General features: G+C 51.4%; 1 protein-coding gene across 1 annotated transcript in view; it reads right to left on the bottom strand.

Moving 5' to 3' along the window:
• Positions 1–4,078: 4,078 nt before the first annotated feature.
• AMOTL1 (angiomotin like 1) overlaps positions 4,079–24,937 on the bottom strand; it is a 91,104-nt gene continuing 70,245 nt past the window's right edge. The window contains exons 7-13 of the mRNA XM_028119656.2: positions 23,595–23,740; positions 20,055–20,204; positions 16,086–16,276; positions 11,330–11,452; positions 10,450–10,676; positions 7,428–7,688; positions 4,079–6,108 (exon numbers count right to left, since the gene is read on the bottom strand). Coding sequence (XP_027975457.1) covers positions 6,002–6,108; positions 7,428–7,688; positions 10,450–10,676; positions 11,330–11,452; positions 16,086–16,276; positions 20,055–20,204; positions 23,595–23,740 — 1,205 coding nt within the window. The 3' untranslated portion in view covers positions 4,079–6,001. The remainder of the gene's footprint in view (positions 6,109–7,427; positions 7,689–10,449; positions 10,677–11,329; positions 11,453–16,085; positions 16,277–20,054; positions 20,205–23,594; positions 23,741–24,937) is intronic.

The following is a 24,937-nucleotide window of genomic DNA, read 5'->3' as shown; positions in this document are numbered from 1 at the left end:
ACTCCAGCCCAGACTCAGCTGTTTGGCTTAATTCCCCTGAGGCCCAGTGGTCTCTGGCAGGCCCTGAAGCCAGGAACCCCAGCAGAAGACACTCAGATGTGACCAAAGGAACACCGTCCCCCTGGGCCCGGCCCCCTTGCATTTCCCCTTTCCTCATTTGTCTGCAGGAGCTGGGGGTGGGTGGACAGCAAGCTCCAGCGGTCTGGATGACTCATTTCCTTCTGAGAATCAGGAGCGGGTGTTGGTGGAAGCTCGAGGCCCACGAGGGGGTCGGGGAGGCACCGGATGCTTCTGGAAGCGGGACGACGAGCGAGGCTGCCTCCAAGCACTGAGAGGACATTAAACTCAACGAGTATGTAAATTTGGGGGGATAGAAAAGAGCAAGCATGAGAGAAAGAAGAGCCGTTTTATCCCTTTATTATATACAATATTAAGGCACAAATTTAAGCAGCAAAGAATAGGAAAATCTTTGGCTGACCAACAGGATCAACATTTGCTGTGGGGGGTTCCCCCCGACTGGCACACACCCCCACCTGGCTGTGCAGCTCTGCGGACACCCCTTCAATACAGACCAGCAGGACGAAGATGCCGAAAGGGCACACCAGAGTCCACTGGAGGGAACAGAGCACGGTGCCTCCGAGCACGGTGATGACACATGGCGGGGGGAGAGAGCGGGGGCCCGAGGGCTGTCCGAGTGCTGGCTGAGGTCGCTGCACGCACCTGCCCGTGGTTCACAGACTTCCACACAGATTCTGTAAGTGCCCCGTGAAGGAGGAGGCTCCACGGTCCCTCCACAGAACTGGGAAAACACCTTTGTTCCAAGAAAACCACTGTGGATAAACTTGCTTACATTCTGTTTTGTAATAAATACTTGCAGGTGTCTCTACGCGACCAGAATCCGAGGCAAAATCACATGTAAACACACCACTGGACATCGTCGACGCTTTGAGAGCTGATACGAGAAAATGTGGTGTATGTACCTCATTATATTGAGAAGAGTATCTTAATTCTGTGAAGAAGCGGAGTTTTATGACAAAGAAACACTTCAGTCATTGCATTACACGACAATAACATGCACTTAAGTATTACAGGGCTTTACGGAGCACCTACTGGAGGTCTCTACTAAGGAATACGCACCTCCATCTGTGTATGCAGAGAGGCGAACACATACAAGGCATGGCAAGAGAAGAGATTTTTAAAAGTGAACCCACTAGAAGTTACACGTACTGATGACTATTGTCCTCCTTGGAAGGGGTCACTTTGAGAGGCTCCAGGAGTCCAAAGACCCATTCCAAGGAACATTTTCGGGATTTTTCTTTTTTGAAAGGTAAAATGGTATGGCCTTCATCACCCGTCGTTATTTATTCAACTGGGATTATTTCCAAACTTAAATCCATCCTCAAAGGATGAAGATTTCTCATCTGTAAGGATAATCAAAGGGACGGGCCAGGCCCCAGAGGCCACTCTAACAGAGGTGTTTGCAAACTGTTTCTCCTGGGGACAGCAATCAGCACAGAGTCTCCCAAAGGGTCACCGTTTAAGGAAGGGGTGAGATGAAATACTTGGATCTTCCGGATATTAAGCAAGAAAACCCGACACACAACCTTGTAGTCATACCTCATACATATGCACTGACATAGACACACGTCTTTATATACCATTAAATTACTAAACAAGAAAAGGATATGCTACTTAAAAGGAAGAGAGAAAAATCGACTCCTTAGTTCCAGAAGAAATCCATTTACTGAAATGCTGACCTTTATATGCTCCCAGTTGGCCAGCTTCTGGAAGCTTCTTAATTACTCTGCCCATCTCCAGTGGAGCCATACATCAGAGGCAAGCTGATTAAACCGTCCTCACATTGGAGGAAGACATTTTAAACACATCGATTAATTAGCAAGAAAGAAGAGAAGAGATGCCACATTTATAAAGCATCTACCGTGCCGCAGGCCTGGGGATGTGAAGAAGCCAGCCCCGGGCTGGACACCCTCTGGCTACGTGAGGGTTTTACCTGTTAAGAATATCCACGGGCTCCCACTCACCATGGCCTCAGGACCCCTTCGCTCAGGAAGCCAAGTTCACTCGCGGCTCACAGCACACTCCCCCGACTCCAGTGCGGACTGGAGCAGGACTTTGGTTTTGGAAAACGGGTGGAGCTCCATGCAGTCACGCATGAGCTCCCTGCCTCGACACCTTTTAAAACCCCGATCTATTCTTCACTGCCTCCTGGGACTGCAGCCTCCCCTGACGTCTGCGCTCCCAGCGGTCTCTGCAACTCGCGAGGCTGTCGGGGAGTCGGCTTGTCTTCCCATCAGGGGAACCCAGGCATCAGGAGGTCACAGGGGGCTGAGGGCGACCGCCGGGGAGGACGGGAGTGATGGCCAGCTCCTCTGCAGCGGCCATTCCAACAGCCTCTCCCCTGAGGTCTCTGTTCCAAGATCAGAATTCGTAAGGAGCCCTATCTGGCTATGGGACCCCAACCCCGGGCAGTCAAACCCACGACGTGTTCCCAAGAGCTAGCCCCGCGGGCCGGAGGAGGGAAGGGCCCCGCTGCTCTGTGCGCTCCAGCCAAAGCCCTGCGACAGACGCGGCAGCCCTGGCCTGCAGGCCTGCCTGGAAGGGGCCCAGTTCCACAGCGGCACTGGCCACCGGCCTCCAGCAGGTAGCACAGAAGCCAAGAGAAGAAACCGCTAGGAAAAGGTTCTGCGCCTGCTCTGGAAGGAGTTGCTGGAACCCAGCGGCATCTATTCCGTAGGATACCCCGGTCAGCATGCAGACACTGCCAGGCGACCCATTCCGGGGGAAGGCCCGAATTACGCCGGCAGGTCTTCACACGAAGCCAAACCCTTTACCCTTCACCCCGGGACGGGACTCGCGAGGGCCACAGTCCCACTCCACGGAGTCCTGCCGTCCAGGCCTCCGGACAACGCACGAGGGTTTTTTTAGATGGATTTTGTGGCCCTGCTTATGATGGAACGTGGAGACTTCCGTCTGTACCTCGTGTTTATGGGCAGTTGTGGGACTTCTGGGCTCTAGTCCTCTCCCTTAGTTCCCGAGCGGTGTGGCAGCTGCGCGTGCGTGTGCGTGCGCGTGTGCGTACGCGTGCGCACACGCACACATCACAGACCGGGCCGAAGCCGGCCAAGACGTGGCCTGAAAGATGGCTGTGACCTATGCTGGTGGCAGTCCAGCCTCTTCTTAGGCCCTTGGTTCAGTTGCCACTGCTGTGAGCCTTTGGGGAGGGACTGAACCTCCCTGAGCCCGTTTTCTCCTCTGTGAAGTAAGGCTAAAAGTAGCCCTTGCTCTCCAGGTGGCTCGAGGACTCATTAAAAGGTGCTCACCGCCCTGCTTGCCTACAGCCAGCACCAAAAAACAGAGCTGGTGTTTCTTTTTCCGAACATCAAATGAGATCAAGGATTGTAAATGGCCCAGAACGCAGAGCAGGTGCTCAGTGTTTGTGATCTCTTGCTCCTATGTGCAAGCAAGGCTTCAAGAAAGCTGCGAACATGAAAAGCATCGGGGGCGGTGGTGGGGGGTGGGGGCGGGGCTGGCATGGCAGGAAATCTCCCAGAAAAGAACACATCTGAAAGCTAGAGATCCCTTTTCTTATGGGAGAGTCTTAGCAAGTTAGAAGAAAAGAGACTGCCAAAGACCACAGCACAACTGAAAAACGGTGATGTTTGTGTTTGTATTCTGACAATATGCTGGCGATCTGGGTGACCAAGGGCAGCACCCGAGCCTGGAACCTGGTGCCGAAGGGTGTGCTGGAGCAGAGAGACGAGGCTTGGGGGACACTGGGCTGTGGCTCCCACTTTCCCCCACTTCTAGGGGAGACAGCCCAAGTTTGAGGTGGCCCAGGTGTGGGTCGCGGGGACTTGGAAGAGCAGACTTGCCCTCCTCTCTCCAGACACTTGCATTCATTCCTGGTCCATTCCCAACATTAATTAAGGGGTCAAAACATCCCTATGAGAAAGAGTCGCCATCGCCTAAACTTCACCACCTGTAAAACGTGATGGGGAACCGAGACTGGGGCGGGCCCCCCTGCCCCAACCCCACCCGCATCCAGACTCAAACGGCCCCGGCACGAGGCAGGCTGCCCGGCCCCCAGAACCTCTCTGGCTTCCTGGGCCTGACGGGACCAGAGGCGGCCAAGAGCATGCAGCACAGAGGTCAGTGCCCACCGCAGAGCAGGGCTGGGGAAGAGGCGATTCCTGCTGTCACACTCGCTACGCCCACTCCAGCCAAGGCCCCTGCTGTCCTCCCTCCCCCTCTCCGGTTTACACTGCAGTATTCCCTCCACCACTTCTATCTGGGGAGGCTACAACTCCACCCACCTTACATCCCAAAGACCAACTCTAAAAGAAGCCACCCAAGCAAAATTCCCGGAGGAGTGTTGTGTTCAGGGCTCTATGTAGGTGGCACTTGAGAACGTCGCAGACAGAGGCCCTTTTTCTTCCTTCCCCTAAGTAAGCATGAGGAAAGGGCCCTGGGATCAGAAGCATCCAGCTGATCGGGAGGGAGGAAAGTATCAGGACCCTGCAAGAACATCTGCCAGCCTGATTAGCTTCTCCTCTTCCCTGATCCAGCACCTCTCAGATTCGTAAAGAAAGCCAGTGTCTGAGGAGTTAGAGGCCCATGACCCCACTCACTCCTGGCTCTTTGACACGGTGCCTCTGTCCTACTTTGGTCAACTTGTCCCACCCCAAAACCTCGACGCACGTGACCGCACTGTATATATACTGGCCCATTAGGTCACATAGCAAATTCATGACAGAGAAACACTGATGTGCCAACATGGAAACCTATGTGCTCGTCCACAGCGACCAGAGGAGTGTGAGGGGGTGGGGAGAGTGCTGAATATGCTCATGAGCCACAGGCTCTAGAAAGTGGTACAAGCTATCGGGTGAATCTCTGGATGCCACCAAGTCAAGTGTCATTCATTTCCTGGAGGGCAGTCCTGAAAGTCTTATTAACCCAACAGAGGGTGGAAACCAGGCTCTGTGCAAGAGAGCGGATGTGAGACAGAAGAGCCAGGGTCAGTGACCGTGGAATCTTCTGCCTCATCAGAACTTCCCTAGTTCCCAGTCACAATGAGCCTAATGACTCCAAGGCATGGGAGGTGGCCAGGCAGCCAGCATACGGCTCCGTCCCACTGGGCACTACTAAACAGAGATCAGACTCTGCTCTAATAAATCCCAGACCTGAGGAATTCTGCCATGTTGTAGTAACAAGGAAAAGAAGTGAAAGAAAAGAAGAGTAAAATGAAAGAGAATGAAGCAGAGGAAGAGAGGAAACTCAGAGCAGTGAGGGAGTTTGAGCACCAAGATCATAATGCTCCCTTCCTGTTTCATATTTTTATGGCTGAATCCAGAAGCTAAGAAGCCCCGCCACCTCCTGAAAATCCAAACCAAGCAGGGAGTTTGGTGAGAACCGCCTTCTAAATTCCCATCACCTGCAGACGTGTCTTCTCACTGCCAACCCCACACACATTCAAAGGAAACCCCGATGGCACAGGTGACATTACATGATGCCGAGATGGGCTCTTGGAGATTTCTAGAAGGTTCTTCTTAAAAAATAAAAAAAACCCAAAAACAAACATGCTAAGAGGCAAGGAGAATAGGGGTATTTCAAGGAAGATCCATGTTCGGGTTTATGTGTTTATAGCCAGAGAGCGGGTGTACACAGACCCTCCCCAAGAGATACATTTTCTATACAGTGAAAATCCCACTTCCTGTGACGTCTTGGTTTCCAAACCTACATGCGTCTTCTCTTTTCCACCATATGAGATACGAATCCACAGCATTCTCCTCATCTTCAGTCATGTAGGTCTCCTGATTATTTTTTTAAACGTTTATAAAAAGTGTTCTTACTAATTTAAGATCTTATCAGTTCACATCGTTCCTGATTTCCCATCCACAACTTTCTCGATCTTTCTTCTCCCTCTCGGCCACGCTCTTCGTTTGTCAAGATCCCCTCACAGAAAGCAGCAGGGACGCCAGTGTTAGATGAGAACTTCCATCATCTCTCCATCAGGGAACTCGGGCTTGTGGAGCAAGCTGCTGACGCGGCCTTTGTGGTCGGGGGACTTCCCATGGCCCAGAGGGTTCTCTGCCAAACAGAAGGGGACATCAGCAGCCTGTCCCACAGAGGGGCGCGGGCCTGACCGGCTCTCTCTAAAATGAAGTCCCAGCGCTCAGCACCAGCGTCTGTGGGGGAGGCTGCAGAACCCGGCCCCCAGGGCAGAAGAGCGAAATGATGCGCCCTGGGATTCAGACACGAATAACAGAACCAGGGTGGTGATGGGAAAGGTTAAGTGGGTGAAGACGGCCCTGGGGATGTGTGCGAGGAGCCCCTCGAGGCCACTCTCCCTCTCCACAAAACCATCCAGTGCTGTGCCTACAAGCCACGTCCTTTTCACATGTTCCCTGCCTTGGAAGTGTCTCAAGAACTCAATATTCAAGGGACACCTGGGTGGTTCAGTGGGTTAAGCGTCTGCCTTCAGCTCAGGTCATAATCCCAGGGTCCTGGGATCAAGCCCCACATCGGGCTCCTTGCTCAGGGGGGAGCCTGCTTCTCCCTTTGCCTGCTGCTCCCCCTGCTTGCGCGCTCTCTCTCTGACAAATAAATAAGATCTTAAAAAAAAAAAAGAATTAAATGTTCAAAAAATGACAATGCTGTGTTTCCTTGTCTGTTTTGGAGGATGAAACTAAAGCAGCCCCTTGGAGGAAATGGTTAATTCATGCCCCCGAAAGCCCCACCTCCTCCAAAGAACCCAAGAGGGCTATCCCCATGACTCAGATTGATCCAAAGGCACGTCTGGTCTTTCCCTGGATGCTTCTGGACTCATGACAAGCCCACCCCACCCAGGCTGTCTTCTCTTAGATATTTTAAAGCACTTCATTCTTACTGGCCTGAGCGATATGCCAGAAGTCTACCTGCCCTGCAGTGAAATCTGTCTTCCCCTTCACTCAAGAGGGTACCCCCAACCTTGAATCCCTGAAGGGTGAACCCCTCCCAGGCAATATCTACATACCTGGTGCCTCTGATGTGTATGGTACCTGGCACTAGCTCCCAAAGATACTGGGGTGGGGGGGAACCTAATTCCCTAACACCCCGCAGCGGGTTGATTCTCACCCCCTGGGAAAGGGCTGATTACGAAAGCATTCATTAAAAGGGTACCTTCAAGTTATGTACTCTTTAAATGGCAATCAATTAGAAGTGTCTACACATATTTCATTCCCATAAGAATAAAGTGCATTAGGGTAAGCATAATTATAAAGAACCTCATGAAGTGGGAGCTGACGGGGGCCCCTGGTACCCGTCCCCCCCTTACCCCACCCCCAGGTCCCAACCAAAGGTTCCCTCCCTGGCCCCTGGCCAGAGTTCTGTGGTTTTTCTCTGGGTAAAGGGAGGGAAGAAGCTCATACCTGGTTTCTCTGCAGCCCCTTTGGCCCCCGGGTGTTTCAGGACGGGGCTGTTGGAAGGGGTCATGCTCAGCCGGCCGCGGCTGGGCAGGGAGGCCATGCTGGGCCAGAAGAGCTCAGCGCCCTTGTCCGTTTGGGTGCTGTTGTCCTTGCTGCCCGTCTTAGCGTGGGCGCTGCCGGCCGAGGCGGTGGAGGCGCTGGGGGACAGCGCGGCGGCCGGGGCGGTGGAGGCGTGCTCGTGGTGCTCCTTCCCCAGCAGCAACCCTGAGGGCACAAGGACAGCGGCTTCGATGCCATTCTTTGAACAAAAACAAACCAACGCCCCCCCGCCCCCCCCCCCCCGAGTCTTGGAGATCATTTCCTTCTCGACGGAGGACTGCTTCATTCATTCATTGGCTCATTTACCACGTGCATTTATAAACGCTTATCACGTGCCTGATAGGAGGACCAGCACTGAGGGACTTAACAAAAAAAAAGAAAGAAAGACCTAGTCCCCTCTCTAATACTATGTGGGTTTTTTTTCTTTTGTGGAGGAGAGAAGTTGTTATGTAAACTGGTGATGATGAGTTATGAAGAACGGCGGGATAAAGTCATGCCCCGGGTAGCGAGAGATGCCTAACAGCCCGTGTCGAGGGGAGGGGGCATTCCTGCCAGGCTTTCTAGAGACGATGCCGTCCTATGGCCCAGGGGGGCTAGCTGTGAGCACCGCATGCGTGCTCACACACAGAAGGCTTCCTGGATCTGCGACACAGAGCCAGTGGCCTGCAGCTCTTCTGAGCAGCCACAGGACCACCCCACTCTTGGTCATGGAGGGGCTCCCGCAGGCCCAGTTTCAAAGGCAAACACACTTCCCGGTCAGGGCAACCCCGAGTTGGGCACATTATTCCCCAAAGCGGATCCCTTGCAGTGGAAAGCCATAGCCCCCGGGGAAGCAGGGAGCCGGCCGGCCTTCTGGGCAGGGTCGTTTAGCCCTGCTGCCGCCCCGCTGCCCCAAGCGGAGGTTGCCGTGGAAAGGGGATGTGCCGGCCAGGAGAACAACGTCTGTATTTCTAAACAGCGCCAGCGCCCCAGAACACCAGCCCACAGAAAAGGTGGTAGTAAGCACAATCAAGTGTCCATTCACCTAAGCAGCCAGCAATCCACAGAGGATCCTGGCCAGGGCTATTTCAAGGTGCCCATTCATAAAACACCGCGGAGCAGTTCAGTCTGTCCACAGCACTACTTCTCCACATGTAACGTGTGTATCCATAACTTGGATATATTGTGAAAATGACGGTTTGGCTCAGTGGGCGGGCCTGGGGTTCTGCTGCTCCAAGGAGCTCCCAGGTGATGCTGGGGTCCTCCCACTGCACTGTGAGGAACAAGGGTCTTCGGCGAGGTGCTTCACTCACACTGGCTCACTTTCTACTTTACAACACTCCTATGACACAGGGCCTGTCCTTATCTTGTTTTACAGCAAAGGAAAGGGGAGCTCCGAGAAATGAACCTCTCACAGCTAGGAAGTCGCAGAAACGGGATTCAAACGCGTCTGTACCCGACTCCAAGGCCAGCCCGTGTTCCTGCCCCCTTATCACCCTGCTGTCGAACCTCCACGGTCTGACAAGGATGCTCTGGTGGAATGAAGTCACCAGCCCGTCATCCCACCGGGGAGCCCTGGGCCATCAGGGATGCATACGCAGCCACCTCTACCTCCTTCCAGAGCCCATGAAGCAAGAGATGGTGGAAACTGTTTGGGAATTGTGAATGTGTGCCTCTGCTCAGCCTCCCAGAGAGTCCCCTTCGGTTTTTTGTGACGTGTGGACAGTCGCAATCATGAGGAGGAACACCAGTGCAGAGAACACAGCAACTCATCCTGCGGACTGGGTCCTTGGGCTCCCAGGCCTGGTTCCAACATGCCGAATGCTACGGGGGACAGACCCAGGGGGACTGCCTGCCTGGCTGGACGTCACAAGCCGCTTCTGCCAGGGAGCAATCCGTCCCGGCCAAGCACATTTCCCACCCCCTCCGCAGACCTGCCTGAGCACTGCCCGCGAGGCTCTCTGACCGGGGGAGGGAGCTACGGGTCCTTGGGAGGGTCTCTGATGATCCCAGCTGCTCTCTACACACGTCCTCTTTGAAGTACATTCCCTTGGTGGGCAGGCGCTGCTGAAGGGACGTGGCTGTGCGCCTTTGATCCCCCAACTCTGTCAGGGCCACTCTGGAAGCCCTTCTCCCCTTTGACACAAAGCAGCCAGGCTCCTCTGGGGTTCTGTGCTGAGGCAGACTGGCTCTCGGCTCCACAGATAAACAAAACACACTCTGACCCGAGGAAAGGCATCAAAGAAGGGCCAGACCCTCGGAGCTGCTGGAGTGCAGGGGAAGAGCGAAGAAGATCCATGTCTGGGAGGGCCGCCTGCTTCCGCTCGGGACTCAGCCAGCCCTCCAAGGGGGCCGCCCGCACCCTAGGAAACCCACCACGGCGAAGGAGGACCACATCGGCAGAAGTTGCCTCAAAATTCTGCCCGTGCAACAACCACCCAACAAAAACCACCACCCACCAATCCCTTATGCTCGAGAACACTGCTTCCGAAGTACTTTCTCCCCATTCTCTCGTTCTGCCCTCAGCTCCGCCGCACGGCAGAAAGCAGGGCACACGTGGCCTTGCTTTTCTAGACACGGAAGCAGAAGTGGAGCCAAGTTCAGAGGCCTGACGGCTCTGGGCTTTTCCCATGAGGACATTTTATGTTGTGAGGGTCACTTCAACTTTCAGCAATAATGACAATAATTATGATGTGAATCAACCCATGGCCAGTAGCTACTCTTATAATCTAGCTTGGCTTCCACATATCTCATCTAATTTCCACACCTGAAGCATGACTGATTATCCTATTTTACAGATAGATAAACAGACTCCGAGATATTCAGTGACATTTCTGCATCTCATGAGTGGCAGAGCCAGAACCCTTTCCACCAGGTGAGGTCGCCTCTCCACGTTTGTGTAGCTCTTGCTTTGCAGATCCTGGCCTGAAGGAGGCCTGGGGCTCACCTATGCTCCCCTTCCAGGTCTTCTCCTCTTTCTTCTCCTCGGCTAATTGGCTGCTGGTAAGCGAGGTCTGGCGGGAGTGGGTCCCAGTGGCCGCAGCAATGGACGGGACGGAGCGGGCGGGACGCAGGCTCGAGGAGTCCGTCTTCCCGGCATCTTTACGGGACCGCTGCTGAAGGACCTTAATCATGGCATCCTTCTCTATGATTTTGGCATGGAGATTCTTAATACTGTGTAACAAAATAAAACCAAACGGTCATAATCAAAAGCTATTTGGCTAAAAAAACTCGAACCATTTCTCTCGGGCTGCCCCAGGGACTTGAAATATAACTCAGGGATGACGAGGTGAGTGCGGCCTAAGTCTTCAAACATTTATAATCTGCAAATTGTACAAAATGGAACTTTTGTAACCGATCAGAAAGGCACGCCTTCTCTGGCCTCTCCGGAGACCCTGGGACCTCCTGGGGCCCCAAGGACATAAAGACAGAACGGCCGCGGCCTCCCAGCAGGGACCTCCTAGACCAAGGTGTGCTCAGGGGCCAATTCAGAGGGTGTCGGGTCCCCGGTGGCGGGGGCGGGAGGGGCGGCAGGGAAGCTCGAAAACCCTGAAGCCTCACACAGGGCTGGCTTTCCACTGAAGTCAATGTCCCCGTTTTCTGAGAAAAGAAAAATAAAAGAGGGACAGGTTTTCTGGGAAAAGAGGATTTTATCCCCCCGAGGGCCCAAAATGAGAATCAGAAATCACTCTTCCCGACTTGGGTGTAACTGGCTGAACCCGTCAGCTGTTCAGAGCAGGAAGGGACTGGCAGGTCCCGTGGGGGAGTTGAGGAGAGTGGCCACAGCGGAGGCCGGTGGCGCGGCCATGCACACGGCGGTCCCTTACGTGTACTCCATGTCCTGACACCTCCTGGTGGCCTGCACCACCTCCTCCTCCTGCCAGATGGGGGCCTCCAGAGAGCTCTCGCCGTAGCTGCCATTCCTCGAGTGGTTGATGATCGTGGTGTCCCTGGGGACACAGGACACCCAGACAATGATGTGGACGCTCCTGGGGAGGCGTCCGAGGGCGCCACATGACAATATCCCTCCACAAACTCCTTCACTCCCTCCCCCTCTCCTAAATCCTGGCCAACTCTCCCCCTAAACTTGACAGGATGAAGATAGTGTCTAGGAAGAACAAAATAAAATCCAGAGATCAAAATTCCCTGCCCCTGCTGCTAAGGACATCGGGTATTAAGCTGTGGACCCCTCCTGTACCCCTACCAATGGAGGGGTGTCGCTGTCATTGTACTTGTGTTTCCATTCTTATATTCCTTCATACTCACTCTTTCTCAATCACAGTCAAAGTTCTATTTCCATTTCTCACCCACCTAGCAGTGATTTCAGTATTTTGCAGTAAAATGGAGACTCAGCAAATACTTAGAAACACACACTGGTCCTCTCGGACGGTGAGGCTCAGCGGAAATCTTCCTTTGTGCTTGCACGTTAGCTCACTTCTAGCTTTATGAGCCCCTGTGTGACAGCCACGCCGGGTGGCAGGGCAGAAAGATGAAGACGTACACCTGTCCTTGGAAAGTCCAGTCAAGGAGGTGAAGTGAGGGGAGGGACAGACACGGTGGATTAAAATGCAGGGTAGCTGGAAGCAGGCGTCTGGTCAAAGTCAACTATTCCTCCATTGTTTCTGGTAATTTAATTACTCCTAATTAATGACGACTGGGAAAAGGAAGGTAACTGAGCCGTCTAAGTGATCTAAGTCTATCTCAGACTGCAAGGTGCACTAGTGTCTTAGACTAGTGAATGCCAAATTGATAAAAGGTTTAGCCAAAGATCTCCCATCTCTTTAACTTCATATTCCAATGTCACAATCATATTTAAAATCTTAATAGCTCTTTTCTGGAATACTCAAGAACAGCAAAGAGAACTTCTTCTTTCATCTCTCTACTGACAGCTATCAATGAATGAGCTTTTCCTTTATGCCAGGGATGGGGTAAAGCACGCTACACAGGGCATCTCACACGGTCCTCGCAGCAACCTGGGTAGCTAGTGTTATTATCCTCACTTTACAGGTGAACAGACAGGCTAGGTGGTTTTGTGACAACACTCAGTGAAGGTGGAGACAGATTCAAATCCAGATATTTCTGTCCATGCCCTGAGCCACCACTCTACACTGCTGAAGCTTCCTGTGTCTTTTTAAAAAATATTTTATCTGTTTGAGAGACACAGAGAGAGAAAGAGAGAGAGAGCACGAGCAGGGGGAGGGGCAGAGGGAGACGCAGACTCCTCGTTAAGCAGGGAGCCCAATGTGGGGCTCAATTCCAGGACCCTGGGATCATGACCTGAGCTGAAGGCAGGCGCCCCACTTCCTGTGTCTTTTTGAAGAAGGCCTCAGCAAAAGGCATGAAGATAAAATAAACCAACAAAGTGGGTGCATGTGAGAGTGTGGTATTTGTGTGAAATGCAGCTGAAAATAAACCACAAGGCCAACTAACATAGAAAACAAGCAAAAGCTTTAAACGTACAGACAGCCAAAAAAAGCACTTTGGAAGAAGTGCTCTTGAGCATCGGGGGCTGTTGGTGGTGGTTTTTGTCGTATTGTTGTGCAGGCAGAATTCTGAGGCAAATTCTGCAGATTATGAATTCACCCTATAGTGCACAAAAATCATCACCACAGAAATTAGTGGCTAGAGAAAACATTTTCAACCAATTTACTTTTGGAAAATTCACACAAGGCCAGACACCAATTAAAAAAATTCATGTTTATGCTGCCAAGTAAGGATAGCAGGAAGAATTAGATCAAAACATCTCACAAGGTAACATAAGACTCTAAAAACATGAGCTACATTGCATTGAAATTTGTAAAAAGGTTCAAAACCATAAAAAAGGCCCAACCCCTCAAAATTCTGATCAATGGCTCCAAAATGCACCAAGATGGTGAAAGCATTTGGTAAACAAAAATCATTTCTTTAAAAATCATTGCTTATAAATGTGAAGCATGAGTCAGTGGCTGGAGAGTTACAAGACGAATGGCTGGTCATTTTTACCAGTTCCTATGTGGCCACGTAGCATCTAGACAAGAGCTCAGAATTTTGACCTTTCTCAAAAATTCATTTCCCCTTTCTCCCTTTCTATCAAAAGAAAAGCAGTGCAAAATTACAGAGGTTTTCTTTGAAAAGAACATGAAGATTGGAGCTAACCACCTGACCTCCTCTGAACTGACTTTCCCCCCGAGGACGGCGGAAGGAGTGGGCAGGAAGGGGAAGGTGGCTTCCCACAGAATTATTAGATGCCCCATAAACACACGTGGAAGCAAAGAAGGGGGCCAGGGGGACTGGTGGAAGGGCCTTGATCCACCTGTGCATCTGAGACTCCAAACGGGGCAGAGGAGAGCAGCAGGCTGGGTAAATCCCACAGGACTCCCATTCTTTGCGGGCAACAGACCAGTGTCCCTCGCCTGGAGGGTGATGAGCAAGGCAGGGCCTAGCACAGATGAGTGGCTGAAGGTGGGCTCTGTCCGGTGCCCACCACAGGGGTCTTACGCTTCAGACCCGTCCATTGCCCGACTTCTGATCTGACATTCCAGTCCCATTTGTCCCCTCGGGGCCCAGGCTCCCAAACATGCATCTAACCCGATAAAGCACGGGGAGCGGAGACGACAATGACACACAAAGACCCCCGTGTCACGCTTCCCAAGTAGCACATTTACACGGTTACTGGGGCTCCACCGTCCTCAGCCGGTGGACTCCAGTGGTTCTCTGCTCCTAACCAGCCAAGAATTACCATTTCCGTTTCAGAAATTAGGTAATTTGTGAAGGAAGTCAGTGACACTCGGAAAGGCTTATGCGTAATCACACGCCCACAGCCGGCAGCAGAGGAAGAAGCCCTGAATGGGGGTGCCCCGCCTGCCTGGGCAGTGTTCCTGCCATTAAAAACCCCACGGAGTGAGACAACTCCCAGGGCCATCGTCAATAGCTGGGCGTTAGACCCAATCTGGCAAAGAAGGCCAAATTCCTCAGGAACTGTCTGGGCTCTTCCTCAAGACAGAGAGGGCACTTATTGCCTTAGAGAATGAAAAGATGAAAAGAAACACCTCTCAGCTCCGTAAAACTCCAGGCTTCGCTGTTCTCACCCTGGGCAGGAGGACTGATCAGAGGTTGCAATTTCCTCCAGCTCTCCCACCATCGCTCTGGGGCTCCGCCACACGACACACCTCTCGAAGGTCTGCTCCCGCTCCCGGGTCTCGCTCAGAGGGGCTACTGTAGGCTGTTTTCCCTCACGCAGACATATGTAACCAAGCACTAGAAATTGATCCCCGGTGGTCATTTTCCACATGAGTCCACAAGGTCTCTCCAGATGCGAGCACGCCGTGGCGCCCAGCAGAGGCACCTGTGCCCTCGTGGGTGGCACCGATCTCTCTCCAAGTTTCTGGGAGGGGAACCACTGGAGGTACCATTCCTGGGGGTTCTTTTCTACATGAGTAATGAATGTGAGAGCCACGAGACCTTATAGAGTACACCCACGCCCTCCAGCCCAACAGGCCTTCTCTTCATGGCCCCCAAAACGTGGGATTGACTATATGATGGGGCTGCATCCAGTGTTTACTCCTCACCTGGTTCAGGTCCCACACTCCCAAAGGGTTCAACAACAACCCGTATTAAGTCCAGTTTCGTGGGTGTTCCTCTGAGATTTGAGGATCTCCTCCACCTATACTGACCCTGAACTTTGATAAATCTCGAGCAACTGTGAATGAAATGCCCATGGCATCTATGGGCCCACAGCCAACTGGTAGGGCAGGGACGCAGCGGGAGCCCTGAGTGTGAGATGCACGGCCCCTCAAGTCGGGGTGGGGGGGGGGACAAGACTGTGCGCAGGTGAGCCCCGGCAGTCAGGGAGAAGCACCTGCTCGTTCAGACAAGAGGATGCTTTAACAGAATTCCTTTGTCAATTATCAAGCATTCTGAGCTCATTTTTATTTTTTTTTTAAATATTTTATTTATTGGAGAGAGAGAGAGATTGTGAGAGAAAGATCACGAGCAGAGGGGAGGGGCAGAGGGAGAAGCAGACTCCCCGCGGAGCAGGGAGCCTGGTGCAGGACTCAATCCCAGACACCGGGATCATGGCCTGAGCCGCAGGCAGACACTCAACCAGTGGAGCCACCCAGGCACCCTAAGCTCATTTTTAAAGGGAGGATAAGGCTGTGTGCCCACAAAAAGGAAGTAAAGCAGCAGAGGTAATAACTGACAACGGCAACAACTTCAAACCTAAAGAAACCAGGCTTCGGGTCACACACAGCCCCAGGGAACACGAGACCCAGCGCTCACGGCCATCGTGACTGGGAATACAGCAGCACACCAATCTGAGCCTCATTTCTTCACCTGCAAAACGAGGCCACTGACAGTTCCTGTTGGGCCCTTTGCGAAGGTGGGACCTGAACCAGGTGAGGAGCGGATGCAGCCCCACCTTCTGGTCAGGCCCACGTTTAACGAGGATTAAATCTCGTCTGGCCCATGACACATACATGCTGTTAAGAGAGAGCGTGACATACTTGCACAACGTCACTCTTGAGGACCACGTAGTATCCCACTGCGTGGGGGTGCTCTCAGCGACTGAACGCATCCTCTGGATGCACCACAGGCGGGCCTCACCTCTCAGCCGCTGCAGTGGCCGCGGCATTCATGGCAAAGTGTCGGATGGTACTCTCCTCCAGGTACTTCTGCTCCCACTTGGTCATGTCGGCCTCCAGGGCCAGGATCCGCTCCTCCTTCTCCCTCACAAGTTCCATGAGGGCCGGGGCATTATACTCTGGCATGCCGGTTGGCTGGCCATTTCCATGTTTCTGAGAAGCAAGAGAAATATGCATCTTGAGGCGGGAAAGGGGAAGACCATAGAAACGGGGTGTGCGGACCCCACAGCCCACTCCCACACTGTCCTCATGCCCCTGCTCCCTCTCCTACGGGCACGACGCAAACCCTCCAGGTCCTACCGCCAAGGGTCACCGTCCAAATTCCTCCACCCCGAATTCTCATGCAACTCTGTAAGACGACCTTATCCTGATGTTAGAGGTGAGAAAACTCAGCTTCTGGGAGGTAGAATGAGCTGTTCAATCTCTCTCAGCTACTCAGTGGTAGCATCGGACCAGGATCCGTCTGGCCACACAGCCCTGCAGGACTAAGAGGCAGCTTGTCCCATGTCTGCCCTTCACTTAGACCAAAATCAACAACAGGAACGAAGTCTTGGCCTGCTGGACTAGGGCATTTTCTGCGCAGGTCAAGGAGGTGATTCCCACTGTTCGTTGCCCCTGAGCCTGGGAGATTAGAACGGAAAGGCAAAGGAAGGGGAGCAAGATGCCCCGAAGTACATGCTCCCCTGGGTGCAAGGCTGTCATCTGGGACACAGAGGAAGGAGTGTCTGCCCCACTGAGAGGCCTCGGGAGCAAATTAGCTACTGCCTAGGAAAGCCTGTAATCAACTTTAAAGGGCTAACCAAAATAAAGTGCTACCGGAAATCCGCGAATGCCAGTCAAGCTAATTTTTCAGCCCTTTCTTTTCATCTCGGTCTGGAAGATAGGAAATAAAGCGGTTGTGTTATCCGGACTGCTTGCAAGTGAGGATACTGACGTTTCAGATTTCTTTCCTCCTTTTAACTCAGGTATATTATCTCCTCTAAACAGCATGACTTGCAGGACGGTGGGGTTTTGAGAAGGTTCTGCCTTCAGAAGAGAATGATTTCTCCCCATTATTCCTCGTGTTTTCCGGTGATCACAAACTGTAAATGCAGGGCTGGGTGCAAGGTGAGGGGTTCCTGAACGCTTTACCGGGAACCACATCCGTTACCCGGAGCAACAGCTCGGCGTGTGAGCCACCCTCACAGAATCTAATCCTACCAGAGAGACCAAAGCAAATGGGCCCAGGGGCTTTCTATAACCCACATGTTTCTATTCGATTTTTTAAAGCTATACTTACCAGTATTCTAGAATCTGGTGGTTGCTTGCCAGTAACCAACATTTAAGCAAGAATAGAGCAGAAAGCATGTAACTGTCCTCATCAACCTGTACAAAAAGCTGGCGAGGCACTGATCTCAGGCAGGGGGACAAATGAACCAGTCCATTGAGATGAGAAGCTCCCTTGCTGTTAGAAACCGTCCAAGAAAAAGACCCCACAGCTTGGCTAAGCCGTCATCGATGCCTATCATTTTCTGTCTCACTCCCTTGTGATGGCATCTCAGCTGGCTGATTTCTGCAAAATCCTCTTGGCCTCACATGAGGTCATGGCACCTCTTCACAGGGCCCCCGATTCAGGTCATTGAGAGTTATTTAAACAAAAGCATGAATTTCAACATTCAAGAACACGAAGATAGCATGGCTGAATGGATAAGCATGCCGGCCAGAAAAACGGGTTGAGGGTCAGGCAGGCCAGCTTTTGCTGCCCACTCAGCAAGTGCACAAATATTTACTGAACATGTACCTGGTACTAGGGATGCACAGTGAGCAATACAGACACCATCTCCATCCTTCATGTTTTCATCTCGGAAGAATGTCCTAGTTAGCTAATGACCCTGGGCTGGTCTCTCAACTGCCTTGGGCCTCATTTCCCTCTTCGAGAACATTCTCCCCCTTCTCTCTTCTACCTCACAGGGCTACTGCGGTAGTGAGATGTGACAATTATCTTGAGCTCTTTGCAAGAAAGAGAAGATGGTGAATTCTTTTTTTTTTAAGATTTTATTTATTTATTTGAGAGAGAGAGAATGAGAGATAGCACGAGAGGGAAGAGGGTCAGAGGGAGAAGCAGACTCCCTGCTGAGCAGGGAGCCTGAATGTGGGACTCGATCCCGGGACTCCAGGATCATGACCTGAGCCGAAGGCAGTCGCTTAACCAACTGAGCCACCCAGGCGCCCAAGATGGTGAATTCTTACACGCGTTCATTTCTCTTCCTCTTACCTTCATCTCTCTTTTACCACCTCTCAGCTTCCAATGATGCTAAGTACGATTGCGCTTCCTATGGTGGAGGGAGATTCCTTATAATAACAAGGATAATGGAGTTGAGTCTGGTTTCGCAGCACTCAAAACAGAAGATCCAAGGAGAAGTAATCTGATTGTAGGGTGTGGGTGGCACATTAACTGGAAAAGAACATTCTCTTTTGCTCTAAGTATTGAGATGCGCTCTTTTTGTCAGCCAAAGCCTCGTTAAGTATCCCTCAGATGCCAGGATGGTACCAGGCACCAGAGAAGCCTACCTTCAAGTTGGGGAGGTCAAGATCTCAGTTACTGAGAAGAACTCAAGGGTGGGCCTTAAATATCAGGGCATATGGCACAGGCCAGATGGATCCGAAGTCCAGAGACAGACTCACCCTTCCTATGAGCTAGCAACTAAGCCAAGATCGTGGGAGGCCGGGTGGGTTCCTTAATTTTCTGGGCAATCTCACTAACACCTCCTTCCCTAGCCAAGTACACACACCCAGAGCAAAATGTGTGTGCCCGCCATGAGAAAGAGCTGAGTTGGCCTGAACAGATGCTTTCAAGTGTTTTCAAGTATTCCAACCACAACCACTATGCTCTATCCAGTAGATAATTCCGTGGAGCCCTGCCTTGCATTTCCCTGGTTCCCAACTTAGAGCACACCCTTCAGCAGCTGCAGAGGGCTTTGCCGACTGCACTGGCTGATGACACACAAGCCCCAGGCTCTCTCTGGAGCCAGGAGCCTTTGACCAGTGTATAATGGAGCCCAGCCCAGCTGCAGAGCTTTCCTTGCTGAGGCACACATGGACCTGGGCTGGGGTGTGTAACTCTAAGCTTTTCGCAGCTAGGTTTTATTGACAGCTGTTACTGGCACAAAGAAGGAAAGGCAGAAGAACTAGGAGCTTATGGCCAATATCATATCCTAGGGATAGTCCTGAACTCCTTCCTCTCCTTTCTCTCTGAAAACTCACTCATGATCAGGCCTGACTCATTTCACCCTCTTACTAGCTCCCGCATGGAATCCCACTTCATGACACCCTCGATGGCACCAAGAGCCTTCAGGCTGGCCCCCTGGACTTCCACATTCACCCCTCCAGATCCTCCTGACACCATGAGATGGCTCTTTCTCTGATCCGCTGTACCATGTTCCTCTCCAGCTTAAAGAGCTCCTAGTCATTGGCTCTCTGCTGACCGCAGAAACAAGAACAATCTCTCAACTTGACCAGATGCCTTCCACTAGCTGTCCTCTGCCTCCTCAGCAGCGACCTCGCTGTGCATTCTCCCCCAGCTAGTGGCAGCTGGCCACCTGGAAAGCGCCATGCTGTTCCACACCTCTCTCCCCTACACAAAATCCTCTGCTACCTCTGAGGTTCATCCCCCAGAATGTCCAACAAACTCATCTTTCAAAGTCTGACTCAAATGTCCTCCCTTGGGAAGTTGTCTACAGTCGCATTCCCCTGTGCCAAGCCCCCGGCAGTCAGCACTTTCTCTCTTTAAGGACTTTTGTCACTGCAACGAGTGGACTGACTGGTTCCTCCACTGGCCACAACGTTGGTTCGCTGGGGACAGGGAGAGTTCTCATCTCCCTGGGTCTGCAATGCGCAGTGCGCAGCCTGAACCACAGCAGGGCGCTGGAGGAATGTGTGGCCCTGGCCTCACCTGCTGGGTCCTCAGCGCATCCAGCTCTCTCTCCAGCCAGGTCCGCAGTCTCCGCTCCATCTGCTCTCGCTTCTCACACGCAGACTGCAGCTGGCTCAGGGCCTGCTGGAGCTTCTCCACCTTCTCCACATAGGCTTGCTTCTCTCGTAACTGAGCAGGGGACAGTGAAGACGAGCAGAGAACTTAGACTGGCAGTTCCCAAAGCTGGGATGGAGGTGGGTGGGTAGGGGGTCAGATTACCCCCTGGGGATCCTGTTTGAACTACGAGTGTATGGACCTTCCCTAATGCCATCCCTCTGCTGTGCTGGGACAGAAAGGATTGACACAAAGGCCACAAGTTACACCTAGAACGGATGGGATGCTTGGAATGAGAGACCCCTACCAGGGCACCTGCTTTCGGCCAGAGGTCCAGCTCTGAGCTCCATCCTCGGTGCCTGCTTAATTATGACAGCATTTGCAGACATTGGAAATGAAGTTAGTAAAGAGTTTTTTAAGGCCACAAGGAAAAGCTTATTCTATAATGTTAAGTAAAAAACCCAGAATCAAAAATTCTATACATGCTCACAGCTCCGCCCGCCTATCATCGACGCATGGAAAAAGACTGGAAGGAAAGACTTAAAAGCATCCCCCATGTTTATCTGTACAGCACAATAGGAATTTCTCATCTTCCTTATTCTCTTCTGAAGTTTTCAAATCTTCTATAATAACTGTAACTTGCTATCACGAAGAAATTGTAGGTGTGTGTACACATTTGTGTGTGAATAAAGATAAAATGTCCTATTGTAGATATCTGTGGAGTAGCTTTCTTCTAAAGAGTTCTGAGCCCTTTATAGAGGAGTAGTGGACAGCCCTGGAGAGACAGGGAGGGCACGATGAACCCTCAACCACCACCATAACCGAGGAGATAGAAATTGAGGTAAAAAGGATTTATGGAAATGTCACATCAGGCACAGAAATTAGAATCAAGATGGACAACTTCAACTCTCACTCCCAGACTTTTGGCTTCCTCCAGTTAGGAGCCTGGCTCATGCCCATAAATCCCAGGTCCCTTTCTAACTTTCTGGGAATCGGCTCATGCCAAATGCCAGGCTGAGGTGTTGACTCGATCTGGTCGTGGGTGAGAAGATACCAGATGGTAGCTCCTGTCTGCACCTGGGTGTGCTGATGCCGTGCAGGTGATTCAGATCCTGAGCTCGGCCCGCGATTGCGCTGGCAAGCGGGAACATGCTAGTGGTTGAAGAGCCTGCTGCAAACAGCGGTTTGTTACTTCGCAGGCAGCACCGTAGGGAGCTCCTGGCCACAGTCACTGGATAAGATGGAGGTGCTTCTGACCTTTGAGGGGCGGGTGGGCAGCAACCCCACGGCCTTTTCTAAACCTGCTCGTGGCATCATTTTCCATCGGGCCGTTTCATTCACTCTGCTTTTGATGACTTGAGTCAGCTGGGTAGACATTTGAGGATTTACTAACTGCAGGCTTCTGTGCTAGAAGCTGATTTAGCTGAGAAAACATTTTGAGTCCCGTTCATACACTACTTATCCTACACAGTATATGCAGTTTCCTGGGCACGCGTGCAGCCATTAGAACAGAAGGGCCATGAGATCTGTGCATTTCGATCCCTGCTGGGCCGAGGTACACGGTGTGTCCCCAGTGCCTGCAACAGTACCCGGCATCCAGTAGGTACTCAAGAAATATTTGCTGAATGGAGAGCTCTTATTCCTAACCAACTACAAGATCCTTGAAGGCATGGATCTGTCTCATTCACCTTTGTCTCAGCCTTTAGCTTAGCAAGGAGTATATTAGAATGGGGATGATTAAGAGTAAAAGTTCATATCAACCAATGTTTTTGAACTTTCTCCATGCCAAGCATTGTGTTTTATATGCAATGATCTCATCGAATCCTCCCGATATCAGTAAAGGGACAGCTCCTCTGTTATCTCCATCTAAGAGAGAGAACTGAAGAGCTTACATGACTTGAAGTCACACACTGACACATCCCAGGATCAGGATTCTAATTCTTTAGAGTCTGGCCCTGGAGTCAGCGTAAGCACTCGGTATGAGCTATCTGAACTGAATTAGGACCCCTCAAAAGAAACTTTAAAAAGAACGGGGAGTGATACTGGAAAGCAGACAAAAGAGAGATTCTGGAGAAGCTACACGCAATCAAAGATCTTCTAGAATGACAAGAACATCCACAGTAGTGATTTAAAAAAAAACACCTGTCTTTAAGGAGCTCGCAATTAACTTGTACTTTATTAGAAATATTAAAATTAAAAGATTTTTATAAAATTATGATTTTCCTTGGCTCCACACATGGAGATGGCAACCTGACTAATTTCAGTTATAACCATGATGAGGAATCCTGGCCCTGTCCTCAAAGCAGACCTTGTGTCCTTTAGGGATTAAGGTCGCTTTCTGCACCAAATGGAAGTCCTAGCTGATGAGTTCCACAGCGGTAAACGCGAATCCTCTGGGGCTGCTACTTGGGTCCTCGTGCTAGTCTTAAAACTGCAGTTCCTCTACAGGACTTGTGGGTTTAAAAGGCTTCTAGCGAACAAGACCTTTGTTGACTTAACAACCTTCCCGGTAAGCTGCTTGAACGGCGACACTGAATTTGCTGGGACACTTGAGTTACCCAGCGTCAGGAGAGGTCTTCTGAAGGGGTTGCTTTTCATTCTCGACAATAGTTGGATTAGTAACAACCCTGTTTGCTGTGTGTGCCAACCACCAAGGTCAGTACTTTGTGTGGAATAACTTACTTAGGCCTCTTTCAGACTTTGAGTCTCTACTTTCGGCAGTGGCTCTGCGCAGGTCAGGCCCCATGACCCGGGGGGCTTGCTGCCGTTGGGGGCTGGCAGGTGCGGGGCAGCAGGCTCCCGTCCTCCAGCCTAGGCCACTCCTCCTCCTCTGCCACCATGTCTGCAGTCTGAATCCCCTAGCCTGAACCTCAGAAATGGTCGATCCACGTCCATAGTCAGGCTTCATGGCAAAGTCTACCTCACAAAATGTCATCTAAAGGGTTGATTTAATCGGAAACCACTAAATCCATAATGCTTGAGAGGGATCAAACTTTCCTGGACGAGGGGAGTCATTGTCCAGCTGAGCCAACTTCTGGAAACTGGAGACCGGTTTGCTGAATGCCACGCCAACCTCACCCTATCAGAAGACTTTTGCTTTTTTTTTTTAAAGCAATCAAGAGCCCAAAGACAGAGCAGATAAACTATTTAAAAAACAAAAAACTGTTAGCCTCTTTTCTCTACAGGCACCAGTGGTTTCCAGTCCTTCCGTTTGTTTCCAGCCCTGGACACTTGCCAACCAATGGGCTGCAGGCTGGGTTTCGGGTGGAACGTGAGCTCTTTCACGGCTGTGTTTCAGAATTTGCCTGGCTCTGGGCTGGATAAACTTTGTTGGTATTCATTTTTATCTGGGAGGCCTCCTGTCCCTCCCCCTGACTCAAAGCTTTGGAGCTGGCTCCAGTGAGGGGTGCTGGTTGGGAAAAGGAAGTGGAGGCCCTTTGGGCTCTGCCCCCACCCCCGTCTCACCTCCTCTTCCAGCTTGATGACCCTGGCCTGGGCGTTGCTCAGAGCCTGGTCTAGGATCTCAATGTGTCTCCGGTGGTCCTCGCTCGCAGTCCGCACGGCTGCTAACTCCATTTCCAACTTCTCCTTCTCCTTCAAGAACTCTTTGTCTAGAAGGGAGACAAGAACAAAACTACCTCTATCAGAAAGCACTGCCCTCTGGGCTCATGGCCAGTCTACATCTGGCAAGGATTAGAAATAAAAAAGCATGCAGAGAGTGGAGGGTTGAATTACTGCTTTGCTCCCTCTTAATAGCGGTGATGTGTGAGGTAAGGGCTTGCTCAGAAACCACTGTTAACTCTAGATACATTCCAGGTCACAGTACCAGAGACGAACAGGACACCAAGAACTACTGACCCCATATTCTCCATAACTCACTGCTGTACAACATTTACTTTTGTGCTTCTTGTTAACCTTGTACCTATGATTTCATTTTATGCTCACAACCTCCCCTGCTTCCGTCTTCCGAACCTGTAACAAAAGGGCAGGCAGGACTAACAATACTAATATTCTCATTCACAGAAAAATAAACCAAGGTCTAGAGGGTTCAGCTCTTTGCTGAGGCCAGACAGCAGAGGGGACTCCAACCCAGGCCTCCAATGCTGTGCTGGATCCTCTTCCCATATGACCTGGCCCCCCACATCTTCTCCGAGTTCTGTTCAAGAGAGGAAAGGGTTATTGCTTTGGATTTAGGGACACTGCTCTGGGTTTAGGAAATGGCTTTCCTCTCATTCAGTGACAGTGTAACTGATGGCGATCACAGGGTGTGGAGTGCAACAGCTGCCCTGCATTCAGTAGCCTCCACACGGCCTTCCTGGAGACTAACTACCACCTTAGCTTAAGCAGGGATGGCCAATGGCATCATGGGTCAGTACTCCACACGGCCTTCCTGGAGACTAACTACCACCTTAGCTTAAGCAGGGACGGCCAATGGCGTCATGGAGTCAGTACTGTTTATCGAAGATATTTTTCCTGTTAACAGAAGCAATACATTTTATTTTTAAAATAAATTGGAATATTTAGTCATGTTGTTCATAACATGGAAAAACTTGAATGGACGCAAGGTGCAAGACTGTACACCCTACAAGAGACTGCATTGCAGCCATTAAAATTAAATAAGAATAGGCGCGTCTGAGTGGCTCAGTCGGCTAAGCGTCTGACTCTTGGTTTCGGCTCAGGTCATGATCTCAGGGTCGTGGGATCGAGCCCCACATGGGGCTCCGGCCTCGGCACGGAGTCTGCTTGAACTTCTTTCTCTCCCTCTCCATCTGCCCCTCCCAAATAAGTAAATAAAATCTTAAAAACAA

Source organism: Eumetopias jubatus, unplaced genomic scaffold (assembly GCF_037043125.1).
Source record: "Eumetopias jubatus isolate StellerSeaLion01/CBP00866 unplaced genomic scaffold, mEumJub1_p1.0 scaffold_13, whole genome shotgun sequence".
Classification (NCBI taxonomy): Eukaryota; Metazoa; Chordata; class Mammalia; order Carnivora; family Otariidae; genus Eumetopias; species Eumetopias jubatus.
This window is presented reverse-complemented; position numbering and strand designations above follow the sequence as displayed.